Raw genomic sequence first — 20408 nt, forward strand, 5'->3', positions numbered from 1 at the left:
CGCGAAATATCCGTTTTGACGATTCCCGAGTTAATTACAACGAGTTTTCTCGTGACGTCTGTATGTACGTATGTACTTATGTGCATATGTGCGTATGTATGTCGCATAACTCAAGAACGGTATGTCCAAGAAAGTTGAAATTTGGTACGTAGACTCCTAGTGGGGTCTAGTTGTGCACCTCCCCTTTTGGTTGCATTCGGGTGTTTCTAAAGGGGTCTTTTGCCCCTTTTTGGGGGGGGGGGAACCATTGTTAATTTCGATGTACAATCAAGTGGTGCAATAATTTGGCGGACACTTTGCGATATATCGCCAGTATTTTGGTCGCCAAGTTTTTTCGCCAACTTGGTGATAAAATTGGTGATTTTTTTTTATAAATCTGGTTTCAATTTGGCCGCTGTTGGTGATATTTAGAGAGTAAACTATTGAACCACATTAAAAAATGCCGATAATGAGGAAATGACATTAAATTGGAGTAAAAGGAAGTCATGTGATGCACACATCAGCTCGTTTTTACTTCCTTTTACAAAAAAGGAAGTATTGTATTCGCGAAAAAAATTTCACTCAAAAATCGGCCTTAATTTCAATTTTTCTCACCCCCGAATAAATGTTGAGTTTTTTTTTCGACCCGACCACACGTGGATATATGCCTAAGAATCTACAGGCACTCGAAATATCCATTTTGACGACCTCCGAGTTAATTACAACGAATTTTCTCGTGACGTCCGCATGTACGTATGTATATGCGTATGTGTGTATGTGTGTATGTATCTCGCATAACTCAAAAACGGTATATCCTAGAAAGTTGAAATTTGGTACGTAGACTCCTAGCGGGACCTATTTGTGCACCTTCAATTTTGGTTGCATTCGGATGTTTCTAAGGGGGTCTTTTGCCCCTTTTTTGGGGGAAATCATTGTTAATTTCGATGTAAACTCAAGTGGTGTTATAATTTGTCGGACATTTGGCGATATATCGCCAGTCTTTAGGTCGCCAAGTTTCGTCGCGAACTTTGCGATAAATTTAACGATTTTTTTTTAATTTTAATTCTGATTTTAATTTGGCCACTGTTGGTGATATTTAGAGAGTAAACTATTGGACCACATCAAAAAATCCGATAATGGGGAAATGACATTAAATTAGAGTAAAAGGAAGTCATGTGATGCACACATCAGCTCGGTTTTTGTTTTTGTTTTTTCGAAATTCCATTATTTTTTACAAAAATTTATTTTTGTATTTTGAAACTGATACTACAGTTTTATTACGTCTGCTTTTTATCACAAATACAGCTTCACTATAACTCTTCGCGATTTACTCTTTTAATAGACATAAAATTCAAGTACAGCTATTTTTCAAAACCCATTAAACTAATTCAAATAAACAGTTTTTCGCTTATAACTTCGTAATTGTTTTTTAGAAAACTGAAATATTCTGGTTGCTGCATTAAATATTATTCTACATGTTTTGAAGCAAATGAAAAATTTTCTGATTTTTGTTTTCTCTGCCCGAAAGAGCAGCGAGAAAATTAATTCGGAGAATCACGGCAATTGCAAATTGAGTCATTTCCGTCCGTAAGAAGCTCAGACACGGTACAAACATTCATAACTCATTAGCCAACGGAAGAGCTGTCTAGAACTCTTTGTTTTCAATTAAATTTCGCCCTAACTCTAAAATTAATGATTGTTTAAAAAAAAAAAAAAGAATGAGACACTGCTGTACTATAGTAATGGAAGCAACGAACGCTGTTTAAACGAAGGGACAACAATAAAATCGTAAGCCCGAAAGCAATTTATTAATTTAGGTTATTATTTCGCGAAAACCGTTTTACTTATATTATTCAGAACTAGCAGTACCCGCACGGCAAAGCCCGTAGTAGAAAACCCCATGTTACGTTTCCACGTTATGATGATTTGGTAATTTACTCGTCCACGTTATGATAATTTGCTAGGTAAATGTTCTTTAAATCGGAATAAGAAAGAAAAAAAAATCAAATTTTCGAAAAGTCGCTTCGAGGTGCACACCCCTATACTACGAAATCATTTTGTGCCAAATTTCATGAAAATCGGCCGAACAGTCTAGGCGCTATGCGCGTAACAGAGATCCAAACATCCAAACTTTCAGCTTTATTATTAGTAAAGATTTAGTGAATGAAGAAGTTTCGAGATGGATGCTTCCTGATGAAAACGAACTTGACTACGCTTTTTTTTAACTTCCTTTTACAAAAAAGGAAGCATTGTATTCACGAAAAAAATTTCATTCAAAAATCGACCTAAATTTCCATTTTACTCACTCCCGAATGAATGTTGAGGTTTTTGTTCGACTTGACCACACGTGGATAAGTGCCTGAGATCGTATAGACACGCGAAATATCTATTTTGACGATTCCCGAGTTAAATTGCAACGAGTCTTCTCGTGACGTCTGTATGTACGTATGTAAATGTGTATGTGCGTTTGTATGTCGCATAACTCAAGAACGGTATGTCGGAGAAAATTAAAATTTGGTACGTAGTTGTGCACCTCCCCTTTTGGTTGCATTCGGGTGTTTGTAAAGGGGTCTTTTGCACATTTTTGGGGGGAAATCATTGTTAATTTCGATGCAAACTCAAGTGGTGTTATAATTTGGCGGACACTTGGCGATATATCACCAGTATTTTGGTCACCAAGTTTTGTCGCCGACTTGGTGACAAATTTGGCGATTTTTTTGAGCAATCACGATTGCTTATTGCTTTCATTTGACTGTTTTGATGTCCTATCATTTTTTCCACCGCCGCCCTCCGCACCATCACCGTCGACCGGCTCCTCACGATGCTGCTCCTATAGCGAAAGCCGTCTCCAGGTTGCATCCATGTCCTACACACACGCGCATACATACACAACTACACACACGCAAACACACATACATACAGACACTTACACATATACACACACAAAAACCTACACACACACACACAAAACTACCCACACTTTCATGCCTGCACACAGACACAAACACACATGCCTACACACACATACCCCATACGCGCATACATACACAACTACACACACACACACAAACACACATACATACAGACATTTACACATATACACACACAAAAACCTACACACACACACACACAAAACTACCCACACTTTCATGCCTGCACACAGACACAAGCACACATGCCTACACACACATACCCCATACACACAAACGTACATATCCCCCCACACACACACTCGTGATTGCGAAAAACATAATTTGAATTCAAGATGTCAAAATTCAAATTATTTTTTTTTTTTTTTTCAAATCTGGTTTCAATTTGGCCACTGTTGGTGATATTTAGAGAGTAAACTATTGGACCACATTAAAAAATTCCGATAATGGGGAAATGACATTAAATTGGAGTAAAAGGAAGTCATGTGATGCACACATCAGCTCGGTTTTTGTTTTCGAAATTCCATTATTTTGTACAAAAATTTAATTTTGTATTTTGAAACTGATACTACAGTTTTATTACGTCTGCTTTTTATCACAAATACAGCTTCACTATTACTCTTCGCGATTTACTCTTTTAATAGACATAAAATTCAAGTACAGCTATTTTTCAAAACCCATTAAACTAATTCAAATAAACAGCTTTTCGCTTATAACTTCGCAATTGTTTTTTTAGAAAACTGTGATATATTCTGGTTGCTGCATGAGCCATTCTGTTGTCATCCATGTTTGTTGGACATGTCGGTCCAGGTTTCTTTTCGATTTTGCAAATTTTCGATTGAAATTTCGCGAGGCTTAAAAATAAAAACGAGTGAAAAGAATATAACTATGAAACTATAGTCGCCCTCTGTTGTTTTCCGGCACCAAAATGGCGGCGATAAATCGGTCTGTGTTTTGATGCGGCTCTGACTTTTCCCTAAGATGCATGACAGGTAGCTACCTGCAAAACCAAGCGTCTCACACTGAAAACACAAGTACTCTATCAGGATTTCCGATTCACGGGCTCTGCCGAGCCGAAAATCGATTCCTGAATAGCCTCCTTCGAAACTGGACCTCGCTTGTCAGCCATTTTTATTGAGGTTGTAAAAAAAAAAAAAAAAAAAAAAAAATCGGAAGTCAAAATTCTTAAAAAAGTCTTTTTTTTATCTTTTTCTTTCTTTCTTTCTTTCGTTTTTTTTTTTTTTTTTGCACTCACATTTTTGTAGTAAGTTACCGCCCTAAAGCCAGGGCTAAGGCAGAAATACTTAAAATACACCGCCAGCTCAGTTATTCCATCCCAGGACTGCAGTTTCGTGCTTTTTAGCACTCATGAGCCCGGAATAGGAATCACATGAGCTGGAGGCGAAAAATCTCTTAAGGGAGCCAAGAGAGCCAAACAAACTGGTAGCTAAAGCAGAATTAGCAAACCAGATGAGAGACCGCAGCAATGGTGCGGTTCAGCTCAAAGATTGATGGCAAAGCTAAGGTATTTTGTAGTAAGTTACCGCCCTAAAGCCAGGGCTAAGGCAGAATCACTTAAAATACACCGCCAGCTCAGTTATTCCATCCCAGGACTGCAGTTTCGTGCTTTTTAGCACTCATGAGCCCGGAATAGGAATCACATGAGCTGGAGGCGAAAAATCTCTTAAGGGAGCCAAGAGAGCCAAACAAACTGGTAGCTAAAGCAGAATTAGCAAACCAGATGAGAGACCGCAGCAATGGTGCGGTTCAGCTCAAAGATTGATGGCAAAGCTAAGGTATTTTGTAGTAAGTTACCGCCCTAAAGCCAGGGCTAAGGCAGAATCACTTAAAATACACCGCCAGCTCAGTTATTCCATCCCAGGACTGCAGTTTCGTGCTTTTTAGCACTCATGAGCCCGGAATAGGAATCACATGAGCTGGAGGCGAAAAATCTCTTAAGGGAGCCAAGAGAGCCAAACAAACTGGTAGCTAAAGCAGAATTAGCAAACCAGATGAGAGACCGCAGCAATGGTGCGGTTCAGCTCAAAGATTGATGGCAAAGCTAAGGTATTTTGTAGTAAGTTACCGCCCTAAAGCCAGGGCTAAGGCAGAATCACTTAAAATACACCGCCAGCTCAGTTATTCCATCCCAGGACTGCAGTTTCGTGCTTTTTAGCACTCATGAGCCCGGAATAGGAATCACATGAGCTGGAGGCGAAAAATCTCTTAAGGGAGCCAAGAGAGCCAAACAAACTGGTAGCTAAAGCAGAATTAGCAAACCAGATGAGAGACCGCAGCAATGGTGCGGTTCAGCTCAAAGATTGATGGCAAAGCTAAGGTATTTTGTAGTAAGTTACCGCCCTAAAGCCAGGGCTAAGGCAGAATCACTTAAAATACACCGCCAGCTCAGTTATTCCATCCCAGGACTGCAGTTTCGTGCTTTTTAGCACTCATGAGCCCGGAATAGGAATCACATGAGCTGGAGGCGAAAAATCTCTTAAGGGAGCCAAGAGAGCCAAACAAACTGGTAGCTAAAGCAGAATTAGCAAACCAGATGAGAGACCGCAGCAATGGTGCGGTTCAGCTCAAAGATTGATGGCAAAGCTAAGGTATTTTGTAGTAAGTTACCGCCCTAAAGCCAGGGCTAAGGCAGAATCACTTAAAATACACCGCCAGCTCAGTTATTCCATCCCAGGACTGCAGTTTCGTGCTTTTTAGCACTCATGAGCCCGGAATAGGAATCACATGAGCTGGAGGCGAAAAATCTCTTAAGGGAGCCAAGAGAGCCAAACAAACTGGTAGCTAAAGCAGAATTAGCAAACCAGATGAGAGACCGCAGCAATGGTGCGGTTCAGCTCAAAGATTGATGGCAAAGCTAAGGTATTTTGTAGTAAGTTACCGCCCTAAAGCCAGGGCTAAGGCAGAATCACTTAAAATACACCGCCAGCTCAGTTATTCCATCCCAGGACTGCAGTTTCGTGCTTTTTAGCACTCATGAGCCCGGAATAGGAATCACATGAGCTGGAGGCGAAAAATCTCTTAAGGGAGCCAAGAGAGTCAAACAAACTGGTAGCTAATGCAGAATAACTGAGCTGGCGGTGTAATTTAAGTACTCACATTTTTGTTTTAAATTACAGTCATTGGGGATAACTTTGATCTACAATTTTTCATACTTTTGAGTGTCCCGCTCATTGTTTATCCTCAACTCAAAAAGGAGGGAGTTAGAAGCTGGGTTGTGGAGTCGGAGGGAGAATGATCGACTCGGCTTCGGAAATTTAAGAACTTTAGACTCCGACTCCTATGGGGGAAAAGGGGGGAGGGCACATGAGAACATTTTTTTTTTTTTCATTTCTTAATTACAAAAAAAAAATATTATACATTTTTCAGACCAAATGTGTCTCCAAGATTTAATAGTCGTTTCTTTGTGCCCTGTAATTTTTTCAGATTTTTTAAAAATTATTTCTTTATTTCATGGAATTTTTAAAAAATGTTTTCGATTGTTCTCGTGTGTCCCCCTATTATAGGGGCGCATGAGGAGCTAGCAAAACTTAGTTCTTGTAGCTATTTTTCTTTTTCCATATTTTCCCTTGTTTTCCAAAAAAACTTTCAATTTGCTTTAATTTTATATGCGTCTGGCTGGCGATGTTCATTCTAATATGCGGGGAAGCAGTCGGGGTCGGGGTGTATTAAATTTTCTTGCTTTAATAGTGCTGTTGCCTCTATTGACATCAAACCGAAGAGAAACTTGAAAGTTATGTATATTTATCCGAAAATACAAAATAAAAATTAAGAAACGTTGAAAATTAATTATTATCCTGGGTCAAAGTTAGCCAGTCGCTGTGTACCAAGAGAAAAATCTGACGTAAAAGAAATTATCTTCATAAAAGCAATTGCGCCTTGAACTGAAAAAAAAATTTATAAAAACTCTGCAATTTTTATTTTATACTAGTGGTACCCGCACGGCTTTGCCCGTAATTGAAAAATTAAAAGGTCTTTTGATTTGCCTGTATATTTACAAATAATGTATGGTGAATTTTCTCGCCAATTGGCTTGTACCCATGCTACGGTTCACGTTATGATAATTTCGTATCTCGCCAATTGGCTTGTGCCCATGTTACGGTTCCACGTTATGATAATTTCGTAATTTACTCGTCTATGTTATGATATTTTTGTTCTTAAAATTGGAATAGAAAAAGAACCACATCGAATTTTCGAAAAATCGCTTCGAGGTGCACACCCCCATGCTTTGGCTACAAACTAACTTTGCGCCAAATTTCATTAAAAACAGGCCGAACGGTCTAAGCGCTATGCGCGTCACAGAGATCCAGACATCCTCCTGACAGAGAGACTTTCAGCTTTATTATTAGTAAAGAAAAGATGGCATCACAAATCTTCTTCAATTTATAATATTGCATGAAAAGCAGTGCAAAAGACGCGAGATTTCAACCAGTTCAAATTGGCATTCGAAAGTAGCTCGCAAACAGTCACTTTAGAATGATTGGTGATAAAATTGGCCGTGTTCAAACTTACAGGGTTGAGTACAAATGTTGGAACAGATTTTTCAAAACCATATTTCCGAAACTACTGCCCACATTATCATAAGTAATACATGAATATGAAGAGAAATGTACCAAGTTTTTTTAGTTACAAATATTTCATGTGTAATGAGTCCAGGAGGAAATGAACTCTAATTCCAGGAATAACATTAAGACATCCTACTGTCCACCTCTGGCAAGTTGAGCTCCGCTGCCCGACCGATTAAACGATTCCATTAGTTGAAATAGGGGTGAGGAAGATTGGCTTAAGAACTTGCAGATTTAGTCTGCAGTGTAATTGCCCATTTGGCGGACAATATTACTATTCAGGTAAGAAGTAGCAAACGGTAAAGGATTTTCTCGCCGATAAAAGGGTTCCAATGGTAGCCCTACTCTGCGCCTAACGATTCCTACTCATACTGATAGCCCTTCCCTTGAAAGAAATAGACTTGTTCAAGGCCATAGCTCAACTTCTCAGAGGCGAACAGTACTGTTGTTTGAAGACGACGATATATAACACGAGTATTTTAATCGCGCCAGCAGAGTGCAGCACAGTGCCTACTACAGTTACTTTTGAGGTCAACTATACTAAAAAATATTGCTACGGCTAAATCTCTGAACCATGACGTCCGATTGCGCATGCAGTGGTGTCGTCCGAGTTTTCTCGATTTTCAGAATTTGACATAGACCCTCAATACCACCACCGCCCGATGTTGCTTAACTTCGGTGATGAGACGAGAACCAGAGTTTTTCACAATGTGAGTGGGTGTAAAGTTAACCAACAAGGTTCGCAATTGACCTATTTGGCTGTAATGGATGCCCTTTTTACTTCTTTTTACAAAAAAGGAAGTATTGCATTCGCAAAAAAATTTTACTCAAAAATCGACCTTAATTTCCACTTTGCTCACCCCCGAATGAATGTTGAGTGAACGTTGATGAAAGCACAATAATGTATTTTTGTAGGGCGTGTTTTGTATTTTTGTTACATATTTTTGTAATTTTCTCTTATGCCCAGTTTTATATTTCAGTCTCATGAATTCAAAATACAATATTTTCTGTGTACAGTAGTTTGTTTATGTACCCTGGTTCAAATCATACAGGTTATTTTGATCAATCCGTACGGACGACTTTGATCCTTTATTAGTCCGACATAATGAGGTTCTATTGTACTTGGCAGATTTTTCTAGTTTTATTGAACCGTAATCAACTCTTTAAAGAGATTTGTTACTTCTGTATTTTAGCAGCAACAAATTTGCAAACAATAAAATATGCAAATTCAACCTTCTTTTCCTTCAAACTGATTTTTTACTTCCTTTTACAAAAAAGGAAGTATTGTATTCGCAAATATTTTTTAACTCAAAAATTGACCTTAATTTCCATTTTGCTCACCCCCGAATGAATGTTGAGTTTTTTTTTTTCCCGACTCAACCACACGTGGATAAGTGCCTAAGAACGTATAGACGCCCGAAATATCCATTTTGACGATTCCCGAGTTAATTACGACGAGTTTTCTCGTGACGTCTGTATGTATGTATGTATATGCGGATGTGTGTATGTGTGCATGTACGTATGTGCGTATGTATCTCGCATAACTCAAAAACGATATGTCCTAGAAAGTTAAAATTTGGTACGTAGACTTCTAGTGGGGTCTAGTTGTGCACCTTCCCTTTTGATTGCATTCTGATCTTCCATAGGGGGTCTTTTACACCTTTTTGGGGGTAAAATCATTGTTAATTTCAATGTAAACTCAAGTGGTGTTATAATTTGGCAAACACGTGGCAATATATCACCAAGCTCTTCGTCACCAAGTTTTGTCGCCAACTTGGCGACAAATTTGGTGTATTTTTTTTAAAAAAAATCTGGTTTTAATTGCGCCTTATTTAGAGTTTCCTATTGAATCACACTAAAACTGCCAACATTGGGAAAATTTAACTGTATAAAACGGTTTCTTTGCTTCGGTTCGCAACAAACTTGGGGTGACAATATTTAAAGTGTTTCTTTGCTTACTCGGAGGCACTTTATCATTAAATTGGAGTAAAAGGAAGTCATGTGATGCACACATCAGTTTGTTTCCCCGTTGGATTTACGTGTAGTTACTAATCAAAATAATTTTTGTACCTCAAAGTCAGACTAACGAACTACGTCCACAAATTGCGATTTTCTGCTTATTAGTGCATTGTATGTAGAGTCCTATTCCGCATCCAGCCACATGAACGTAATCCTAAAAAAACGTAATCCTCCTTTGTAGTAATAAACCAGTGTGAAAGGAGAGCCCGTCCCATCCTCAAGCGAGTTTTTCGATCTCCTGTAAAGTAGCGATTATGTGACTTACCTGGCCTGGCTGTGAGGTACAGGGTTATCGCTTTAAAATTGTCGTAGTTCCGTAATTGCAGAATCCGTAAAAAAATTAACAATTACAAAAAAATGTCTTCGGGAGGAGGGGGGGGGGGGGAGATCGATATATTTGAACGAAATTGTTTCATGCATATTTTATCATTTGCACTTTATATAAGCTACTGCTGAAACAATAAGATATGAGCATGTGGAGACATGTTCCTATGTAAGGGCAAAGTCTTAAAAGAGCATCTTAATTTTAGGAAATTGTACTTATAGTATTCATATAGTATTCAGGAAGAATAGAATATTCAATACTCACTTTCGGTCTTTTTATTTTTATTTTATTTGGTTTTTAATTTTTGAGCAATCACGATTGCTTATTGCTTTCATTTGACTGTTTTGATGTCCTATGATTTTATTTTCCCGCCAGCACCCTCTGCAGCATCACCGTCGACCGGCTCCTCACGATGCTGCTCCTATAGCTAAAGCCGTTTCCAGGTTGCATCCATATCCTACACACGCGCGCATACATACACAACTACACACACGCACGCACACACACATACACACACACAACTACCCACACATTCATGCCTGCACACAGACACAAACACATATGACTACACACACATACACCCCCCCCCCCACACACACATTCATACACACAACTACCCACACACATATGCCTGCACACAGACACAAACACACATGCCTATACACACATATACATACCCCCTACACACAAACACACATACCCACCCCCCCCCCCCACACAAACACACACGCCTACATACATACACTCGTGATTGCGAAAAACATAATTTGAATTCAAGATGTCAAAATTCAAATTAATATTTTTTTAACTTATTTATTTTATTTTATTTATTTATTTTGATCCACATACTTTCGCGTTGTTCTTATTCTGAGCCGTGCTAAATGATTTTCAGACTGGAGATAGCATAGTCCAATTCCCCCATTCTTTAAGGTCTTCATTGCAGTGGAAAATCGTAGCCATTCATTTGTCTGTTCGAATGGGTCATAAAATGGTGGCCTACCGGACTGTGTAAAATTTTGCGGAAACGACCAAGAAGTTTTGGAAACATCGGCACGGAAGTGGCCGCTCCACGGAGAATCGATTCCGCATATCCGCTTCCGATTCGGAATTCTAATGAGGAACCTTTTATCGGCATTCGCTCATTATTCGCCAGATTTTTATCTGAAACTCTCAAACGTTCTCCAGAAGGAGGCGGGGGTGAGGAGCGCGCTGTTAAGACGGCGAAGAATGGGTTTCAAAAGTTTTCGGGTCGAAAACTTTTTCGGTCTTTTATTGACAAGAGAACAGCGAAAGTGGCTGTCATTCTTGTTCGAGGGTACCAAGAGGATCGAAATTTTCTTGAGGGGCTAGAGAACAATGGAATCGTTTCGAGCCCTTGGTCGTTTTTATCCTGCTTAGTTTGAAAATGTTTCTGCGCAAGCAAATTCCGTGTAGTTTTTGATTAGTTGTGAAATTATGGTTATAATTCTTGTGAAAACTGCATCAAAAAGGATTCTTAGTAGAAAATGTGTATACATTAAAATTTCATGATCAAATATACACTCATGTTTGTGAAAATTGCAACAACATGAAAGACTCATTGGAAAAGGATAAAATTTGTTTCACATGTTACTCATAGTGCTACAGATAAACGATCAAAATTACAGATCACTGAAATGAAAATAACTGGCGTAAATTACTATCGAATGTAGCTACCCCGCGCAGTTATGACAGCCTGTACACGTTTGGTATCGAATCATAGAGGTTCTGAATGTTACGATCTGGAATAGCATCCCATATGGCTTCAATCTGAAGCCAAAGTTCTTCCGTACCAACTACCGGACGAGACACATGGGCGAGCCTCCGACCAACGCAATCCGAGACATGCTTGACGGGTGTCATATCCGGAGAACGCGCAGACCAAGGAAGTAGCGTAACCTGTCGTGCACCGAAGAACACTTGTACGTTACGTGCGACATGTGGACGTGCATTGTCCTGCTGAAACGCTGCACCAGGAATGCTCTGAAGAAGGGGTAGTACCTCCGGCGTCACAGCGTCCCTGAAGCAGCGCTCGATATTGAGGTTACCCGTCATTCGGACTGGATGGGACTGCCCTTGATATTCATTAGCGTTCCAGACCATGGCGCTTGGCGTTATGTCGGCATGACGTCGGATTACCCACTCTGGGAGGTGACATTCCCCTGTGTAACGTCTGACGCGTACACGTCCATCGTTATAGTGCAGATTAAATCTGGACTCATCCGAGAAGACGACTTGTCACTAGTTCGCATGCAATTGGGTGTGTTGGTGAGCTCATTGAAGCCGGAAGTGACAATGGTTAGAGGTAAAGGAAATCCTGCATAGGGGCATCCTTGCATGCAGACCCAGAGGCAGCAGACGGCGACGAACCGAGAATGCAGCAAGTGTGACACCTTTAGCCATACTCCGACGTTCGGCTAGCATACTAGAGGACGCTATACAACCCATCACAGCTAGGCGGGTGAGGTGTTGATAATCTCGTGTCGTCGTTTCGGGTGCGTGGGCTGGCGTGAGTCTTTCGACTAATTTCATCATCCTCTGTCCATCTTTTACAACTACGCACCACAGTTGAGGCATTACACCACGTGCGGGCACTAATTTCTCTACAATTAAGTTCACCCTCACGCATGCAGATCATGCGGCTACATTCGAACTCCGTTACTCGTTTGTGACGCTCTGCGTTTTGGACAATGCATATTGAGTACTAGAGAAACATCTACGATCGGCAAATAATCCTACAATAATTCCAAAATACTTTTACAGCCCTTTATACACAGAGTCTACGTCGCAGTTCAGAGGGCGTAACTCGGTCCACGCATGCGCGACGACTCTGTAATTCTATTCATTTGCATATCTTATCCTGCTGTACATTTCCTTTGAATTTCAAGTCATTATGCGTAATTCCTTCTTGGTGTTGCAATTTTCACAAACATGAGTGTAGTAGACCCTCGTTTTACGCGGGTTTACTTTACGCGGTTTCGATTACACGCGGTTTAAGATTTGACACCTTGATTTTATTTTACGCGGATGAGTTTTGGTTTTACGTGGAAGCGGCAATGCAAACAGATAAAATTTTCCCCTCTTTCAAAATCCAAACTCCTAAAGATTTCAGATTATTCGTAATCGATTGCATTTCGGCGTGCTAATAACCGAGTTTGGGCCACCGGAGACATTTTATGCCATTGTTTTTAGAGCTCTTTCCAGCAGTAAAGTTATGAAACTAGCACAGTTCAGAACTCACTGGAAGAAGAGCTTTTAATGGTGACAAAGGCGGCCAAAATCAACGAGGATACCGACGTCAGTGACGCACAACCAAAAACGTTCACATTGAAAATTTTGAGACATTCCTAGACAATAGAAATGATCTTTCTGATTTCTTAGTGATAGAAAGCTCTATTATGAAAATGACGCAGGTGATCAAGGATGCGTTAATGCTCCGCAAAGAACTACAGAGAAAAATTGTTAATGACTGAACAAGGGCTGACAGACTATCATAGGCAGCTTCCTTTTATAAACAGAACACGAAATTAATTTAAATTTTCTTTATGCATGTTGTGCATAGAAATCGATATAAGTACACATTAAACTTACAATTAGTCTTCACTAAAATGATTTTTTTCTCATACAGAACCTAACCTGTATTTAGTCTTAATTTACGCGGTTTTGATTTACGCTGCATTTCCGTGGAGCGTAACCACGGCGTAAAATGAGGGTTTATTGTACTTCTGCTAAAAGAACTTTAACCATAAAAAGGGGGTAGTATTTAATGTGGGAACTGTTCTGAAAACTGTTTCCGAAGAACTGCATATGGTAAAATTACAAAAAATATGGAATATTTATGTTCAGTATACAACTTTCATAAACGATTTCATTGCAATGTTCAAAGTCATAAAAAATACGCTTGTAAAAAATAAAATTTTTACTTTTTTTTTTTTAAATTTTGTTCCAGCAATTGCAGTAAAACTCATTCTAGGGCGCAATAGAGAATTGAATCTTATTTTATTCTTTGCATATTTTCTCAGCGATGTAGCAGTATATACAAGAAAAAAAAGCGAAATTATTTTTAAAAGATGAGAATACAGCATTCTTTGATAATTTACGATTAAGTAGCCTTTTGTTTGTGCACCAAGCTGTAGAATGTCCATTCATTTACAACCACGGTGAAAAAAAAAATAATTTCGCTTGAACATCTTGATATTTTACACATTTTTCGCGACAATGTACTAAGAGTTTCGATACGCTGCATGAACACGCTTTTCACCCGATGTTATTTACCTGCAATTATGAATTTCCCTTTTCTTCTGTGTACATAAAATTCACGGATGACTTCCCCGCAAAACGGACAGCTGTTTGCAACATAACTTAGCCGAGTTCCTAGAAATGTTTCGCATTTTTTAGAGAATCATGGCCTTTGGCGAGTTTTTAGTTGGATAGTAGGATTCATCAACTACAACACAGCAGTCCAGCGGCCCCGTACTCTGTTTCTTTATTCTGACCAAGAGCCAGGATCCGTAGAAAATTAGTCAAAGCTGAAAGGTCCTAGAATACTTCTGAATCAGTAGGGAAACTATGTGAGGGAGCCGAGGTAGATTCATTTAAGTCTACAGTGCTGGTAAAAAAAATTGCATTACCCTCGTATTTTCACAACAATGGGGTTATGTTAGAAGTTTTGGTCAACCGATTGACGATGAATGTATGTGAAATTCTGCAAAACTTATGAAATAAACATTCAACTGCAGGAATCCGATAATTGTTTACGTAGATCGGGGCTGTTTCCGGGCCAAGGCAAACTGCTGACCCCATGCTCATTTTTCCATTTCTGAACCTGCGTGTGAGTTTAGAGAAAAAAAATGCTTAAACTCATGTCAATTTAAGTCTACTAGTAGGATAAAGGTTTTTAAATTGTTACTTACCAGTTTTGCCCTATGGCGTGGAGCAGAATCATCCTGGAAAATGATGTTTGGAACTGAAGTAAAGTGATCCCGGACAGTATGAAGCAATTTCTCCTCCAAAATGCCAATATACACCTGAGTGTTTACTGTTCCTTGCACAAAGTGAAGCCCACCAACTCCTGGATCAGAAATACATCCCCAAATCATCTGGGATACGGGATGCTTGACTGTGTGTTGAATGCAGTCGGGATGATTTTACTCTCCTTTGCGGCGCGGGTGATGCAATTTTTATTATCACCACTGTATACTTAGTACATGTTTCACGCGACTTATATGTACGCCACCAGATCCATTCGCTTGCGGAATCTAGTTCATCAAGATCTATGGCGTAACTTATTAGGAGAAGAAAGTTTCTACACTCACCCGCACGCCCTCTCTGTGAAGACGATGTAGTCGGGATGGAGGGACGGGCTTCGTTCTACAAACTGGACACAGGTCTCGTTCTCCCAGTACCGCATGGCTTGCTTGAACAGGGCCCTGTGCTCCCCTAAAACCGTAAGCAGAAACAATCAGTGATGGTCGGCTCATCCCGATTCCGACAGCGACAAAACGTTTGTTGTAGCACGTTACTGCCTCTTCAGAATTCAGGTGTCACTCTCCCTAAAGTTGCTCTTCGCTCACTCATTATTCAAGTCACTTGTAAAGTGGCACTCTAGGTAGGCCATCATTGTCCCTAATACAAAAGGCCTTTAACTGGCTTAACCATCAACAGATGGCACAACCAGACACTTCCACTTACGCAATTTGAATTTGAAGCTATAGGGGAGGTAATTTATGTATGGTAACTGCAAAGCAAGCGACCAAGGTGCTTTCGAATCCGCAGATTGAACGAACACGTTCCCCAAAAGTACTCGGTGGAGTATAATATGAGAAAAACAAAGGGTAAAAAACACTTTAGCCATATTACATTTTTGCTTTGCTGGTCTGGCATAGAAAATACCAGGAGAGTGACATTTTTGTGTACCAGGAGAGTTGACTTTTTACTAACACAGATCCTGTTGCCAAGGCCCGGAATTACATTTAAGTTTAAATGTGTTATTTTGATTCTTATCTCTTAATTAAATTGTACGCATAGCAGGAATGATTAAAACAAGCTTTTCATACAAATCAGAAATGTTTTCTAGGAGACAGCAAAAATATTGCACATACCTCAGTTTAGAACTTCAAAATTATACAGGCAAACCAGAAATGCAAAATACTTAGGATTCCAACAAAATAGGGAGAATAAACAGTGTTTCTATGCAACCGATTCAAAATTCCTTCTTTTTACCTGTAATAATTTAACTAATTCCTGGGCCAGAAGACATAAAAACCTGGGGACAAACTAGAAAATGATGTGCCTCGATTATTTCAATAATTAAATGGACCAAAATAATATTATTTTCACCTTTAAGTATGCATAATTTAATACTACAACTTTAGTTTGAGGAATGTTGATATAAAATTTTAAAATAATTTAAGTGCATTTCAGAAAAAGATTCGTGCAGCCAGGAGAGTGACTCCCTGCTAATTCAAAGATTTTCTAACGAAAAAATAAACGAGTTATTGTTTTCATATGAACGGAAATACATTGGGAAAATCATTTCTATTGAAGTAAAAAAAAATGGGTCAACCAATTCTTGTGTTATTTTCCCCGGGCACGATATCGTTAGGATTTTGGAGAATTAGCAATAATCAATGATACTTACCACTAAAGTTGGCCTCAATCTCGTATGGTATGACTGCATGGGGCCACAATCTGTCCGTTCTGGCTGTAGCTGCACGTCCTTTCCGCCTTCGGGCATGTCTCCTCCAGTTGCCTTTCCTGGGTGAGTAAACAAAAAAAAAATAGTGTGTCAAGTTGAAATTCCAAGTATGCCAAGTTTGGTCTAATTAGTGAAGAATTTTCCTCGGTATTCAAGTTAAGTTAAAATGTTAGCAATATATTCATGACTCATTATTTCAAAATAAATACGTTTATTTACTTATACACAAAATAGATAATGTTTAACATATTTATCAGGATAATTCAGTCACATCAAGAGGGACTGTCATAAGTGCTAAGATAGCATCAAGATTACAGCATCGATTAGGTCACATCAAATCAAGAAACTGAAACGGCATTCAGCCTATTTAAAGGACGCATACAACGTCATTGGATCATGTGATGAATTACCATAAAAAATACTTCAACTTTAAGCTTAACTGAAACAAGAAAATATACATGCAAATTATAAATGTTAATAAAATATTTAACAGTGAGAAAGAGGAAAAATTAGTTTAGTACTCTCTGCCCACGGTTGCTATAGAATTGGCAAACGTCCAGTTTAGGCTGGTCGATCTGAATAAAGGAGGAAACGAAAAAAATTGATGCGCGTATTAAGCAGTAACTTAACCAACCCTAAGCCAAGGTTGAGACGAAATTGCATGCAATGTACCGACAGCCAGGTCATCCCATCCAGAGACTGCAGTTTCGTCCTTGTTGTGATCTCATCAGTCTGGAATAGGGAATAACCGAGTTGGAGACGAATGTCATCTCGTAGAAGCTGAAAGAGAAGCCGAGACTCCTACTCGGTTATTCCCTATTCAGGACTGAAGAGTCCATAACAAGGACAAAACTGCCGTCTCTGGATGGGATGAGCGTGCTGTCGGTATATTGTATGCATTTGATGCGCTTGTTTTGTTCATTTCAATGTGACTCTGCTTAATTTGGAGGCTAACGCTCATCTGTAAAAGCTGGCATCCCTGAAAAGTAATAGATGCGTCCATTTCCACATGTAAACCGGAAGTTTGCCTTTCCATCTCATTGGTGGTCAGACAGTAATTTATTTTGGCATTAAAAACGTCGTTTTTGACAAAAATTGCGTGTGCAACTTTTGATTGTTTCAAAAGAAAAAAAATATTAAAAAATATCGCTCACCGACAAACACAATACCAATCTGTAAAAAATATTTTGCAAAACTTTATTATAATTGATTCAGGTACAGATTTTAATGGAGTTTTTTTTCCAATAATACTGGCCCAAAGTTCGTTGCATATTTCGTGTGTGGTGGAGTAAAAACGATATAATACAGTGAACTCCCGAATATCCGCGATCGGATTATCCGCGGGGCGGATTATCCACGAGTCAGTCAACAATCAGGAACATGTATTTTCGCAGCAAAAAGAAAAATAATAATGCCTTTTTTTTGGTCGAAAAATTGCAAATTTAAACTCAGTAGTTTTTGTTCTATTTATTTATTTATTTTTTGTGTTTCCTTCATCGTATTATACACTTGTTCTATATTGATGTTAAGTTCTGTTTCACAAAAATACAAAACATTTTTACTGTACTGTATATATTTTCATTGTTTGTAGAAAGTGTTATGCATCTGTACCGCTAAGTATTTGATGAAAGACAATTTTTACTTTATTTGTCCCTCGTTTTAGTCTTGTTGCCGTATATCCGCGATTTTTATTATCCGCTGCACTTGTGCCATCCAATTCCACGGACAATCGAGAGTTTAAAAGCACATCTTTAAAATTACCCTAGTTAGATGAAATATTTGCTAATTTTATTTGGCTACAAAAACCAATAATCAAACGTGTTTTTTTTAATTTTTTTTTTTTTTTTTTTTTTTAGCATACTGTAGTTTTGAGTATTACATACAACAAGCGTTCAAACATTGCATTCAGGCAACGCCATCGGATTTTGAGCTCTGTGATTCAGTTTTTCAATTTCCTCTAAAGCCCAACTTTCAGGATTTTAATATTTAGTGATGGTTTTCGAAAAGGTTTATGTTTTCTTACGCAATTTCGCAATTGCTGAACGCAAGGGCGCCCACATGCAAAATTGCAAAGGGGGCTCAGATATTTTCCCCATGGGATAGGAGGGTATTTTCTCCATGGAAACCGATTTTGGGACAGATTAGAGTCATTAAAATATTTCATTTTTAATAACTTATTCATTAATGGCTGGAGAATTAATGTTTTTACATTTTTGTAAAGAAAAAAGTACCAAAAGCAAGGGAGTTCCAATTTCAAGGGATGGGCTCAAGCCCCCCTTTCCCCCCTATATGGGTGCCCTTGGCTGAACGTATGAACACTGAAACCTCAACTGAGAATACCAATTCATTTTCAGAAAAATATACTTTAACTAACATTCCCGTACCCGGCATTGCTCGGGTAATGGAATTAGCAGGGGTTAAGAGTGCTTGGTGTACCTAGTTTCGAAAATCCCCTATAATAATTACTTTTTACCTATAATTTTTTCTAATTTTGGGAGGATCCCGGGCCCCTGGACTCCTTATATATGTGCAGTTGTCCTTAACCAATCTTTAACTGTTACTAACGATCCTTTTAAAGTATTGATTATCTTTGCAAACACAGGCCATCCACATTTTATTGTTATACCTATGTTCAAGCAAAAGATTCTTTGTATACAATATTTTTAGTTTTTTTTTCTTCTGGTGCTAAAATTATTAAGCTGTTTGATGAACTGACTTTGGAACAAGCTACATAAAATTGGCCGTGTTGGAAAAAAGTCTTCTCTTAAATCGATTTCTGCTATTTTTAATGTCTGTCCTTGTGACTTATTAACGGTTGTTGCAAAGCAAACTTTTATAGGAAACTGCACTCTTCTAAATTCAAAAGGATAGTCAGCTTGTGATGATGTTCTTAAAAACTTCGTTTCTAGTTTTGAAAAAATGAAAGCAAAAGACAGAAACATTATTATTTGACTTGAGAAAAGCCTCGAAGAATCAGGTGAGAAACAAAAACAATATCCAGTTTAAAATTCGCAACTCCAGAGCTCGAATACGCTACCTTGCGGATATTTACAAAACTGCCGAAAAAACAAAAACATTGCGTTCCACGTGTTCATTTTGGGCAAAACAAACAGTTTGTTACGTGTATTTTTTTTTTTTTTTTTTTTGTTTGCGTAATTCATCATTTGGAATCGTCATCCGCAACAGCGTAACATCAAAAATATCTGATATAAACTGTGAGTACATATTTTATTTATTTTGTTCTGAGTGAATTTGAATAAATATCAGTTTTTCAATTCGATGAAAAAATGTGGACTTAACAACATTGACTGGACACTAGGGCCATGCTGAAAAATTTCTCTTTTCCTTAACCTAATTCCACATAAATGATTTAAATAACCTTTGTTACTACAGCATCCAACTGAAATGGACAGTATGAAAATAAATTTTCTTGAAAATATTTATCGCAGAACAGATTGAAAAATCCAGAAAGAACGTTAAGAATTTTAACAATCAAAAATAAAAGTTTGGAATATTTATCGCTAAAATATCGCGCCAACTTAACTTTATTGCTCTGCAAAAGCTGTCATAATCGATGGAAGAGTTTCGCCAAAAAATCTAATTATAGGGTTATAGTTTTAAAATTGTGTGAATTAATAATGTATCTTGACAAGATTTCGCATATCAGTTAAATCATTTCCATGACGAATGAATTAAATGCATGATGATTTCTTTTGATATCCAATCATATAGTCATAGAAATAAATTATCTAGTGTTAAATGTTACTCTTGACAGTCTGTCACGTATGTGCACTATGTGTCAAAAATGTCAACAAATGCCGGAAATGTCACGACACTGGACATAATATGTACTAATG

The 20408-nt window shown here is 38.4% G+C and overlaps 1 protein-coding gene across 4 annotated transcripts in view; it reads right to left on the reverse strand.

The window, feature by feature from the left end:
• LOC129225818 (tolloid-like protein 1) overlaps positions 1-20408 on the reverse strand; it is a gene marked incomplete at its 3' end in the record, with an annotated part of 126022 nt that overhangs the window by 33693 nt on the left and 71921 nt on the right. For all 4 annotated transcript variants that reach the window (XM_054860332.1, XM_054860333.1, XM_054860330.1 and 1 more), the window contains 2 exon segments: positions 15170-15293; positions 16495-16610. In XM_054860332.1, coding sequence (XP_054716307.1) covers positions 15170-15293; positions 16495-16610 — 240 coding nt within the window.

Source organism: Uloborus diversus, chromosome 7, assembly GCF_026930045.1.
Source record: "Uloborus diversus isolate 005 chromosome 7, Udiv.v.3.1, whole genome shotgun sequence".
Lineage (NCBI taxonomy): Eukaryota > Metazoa > Arthropoda > Arachnida > Araneae > Uloboridae > Uloborus > Uloborus diversus.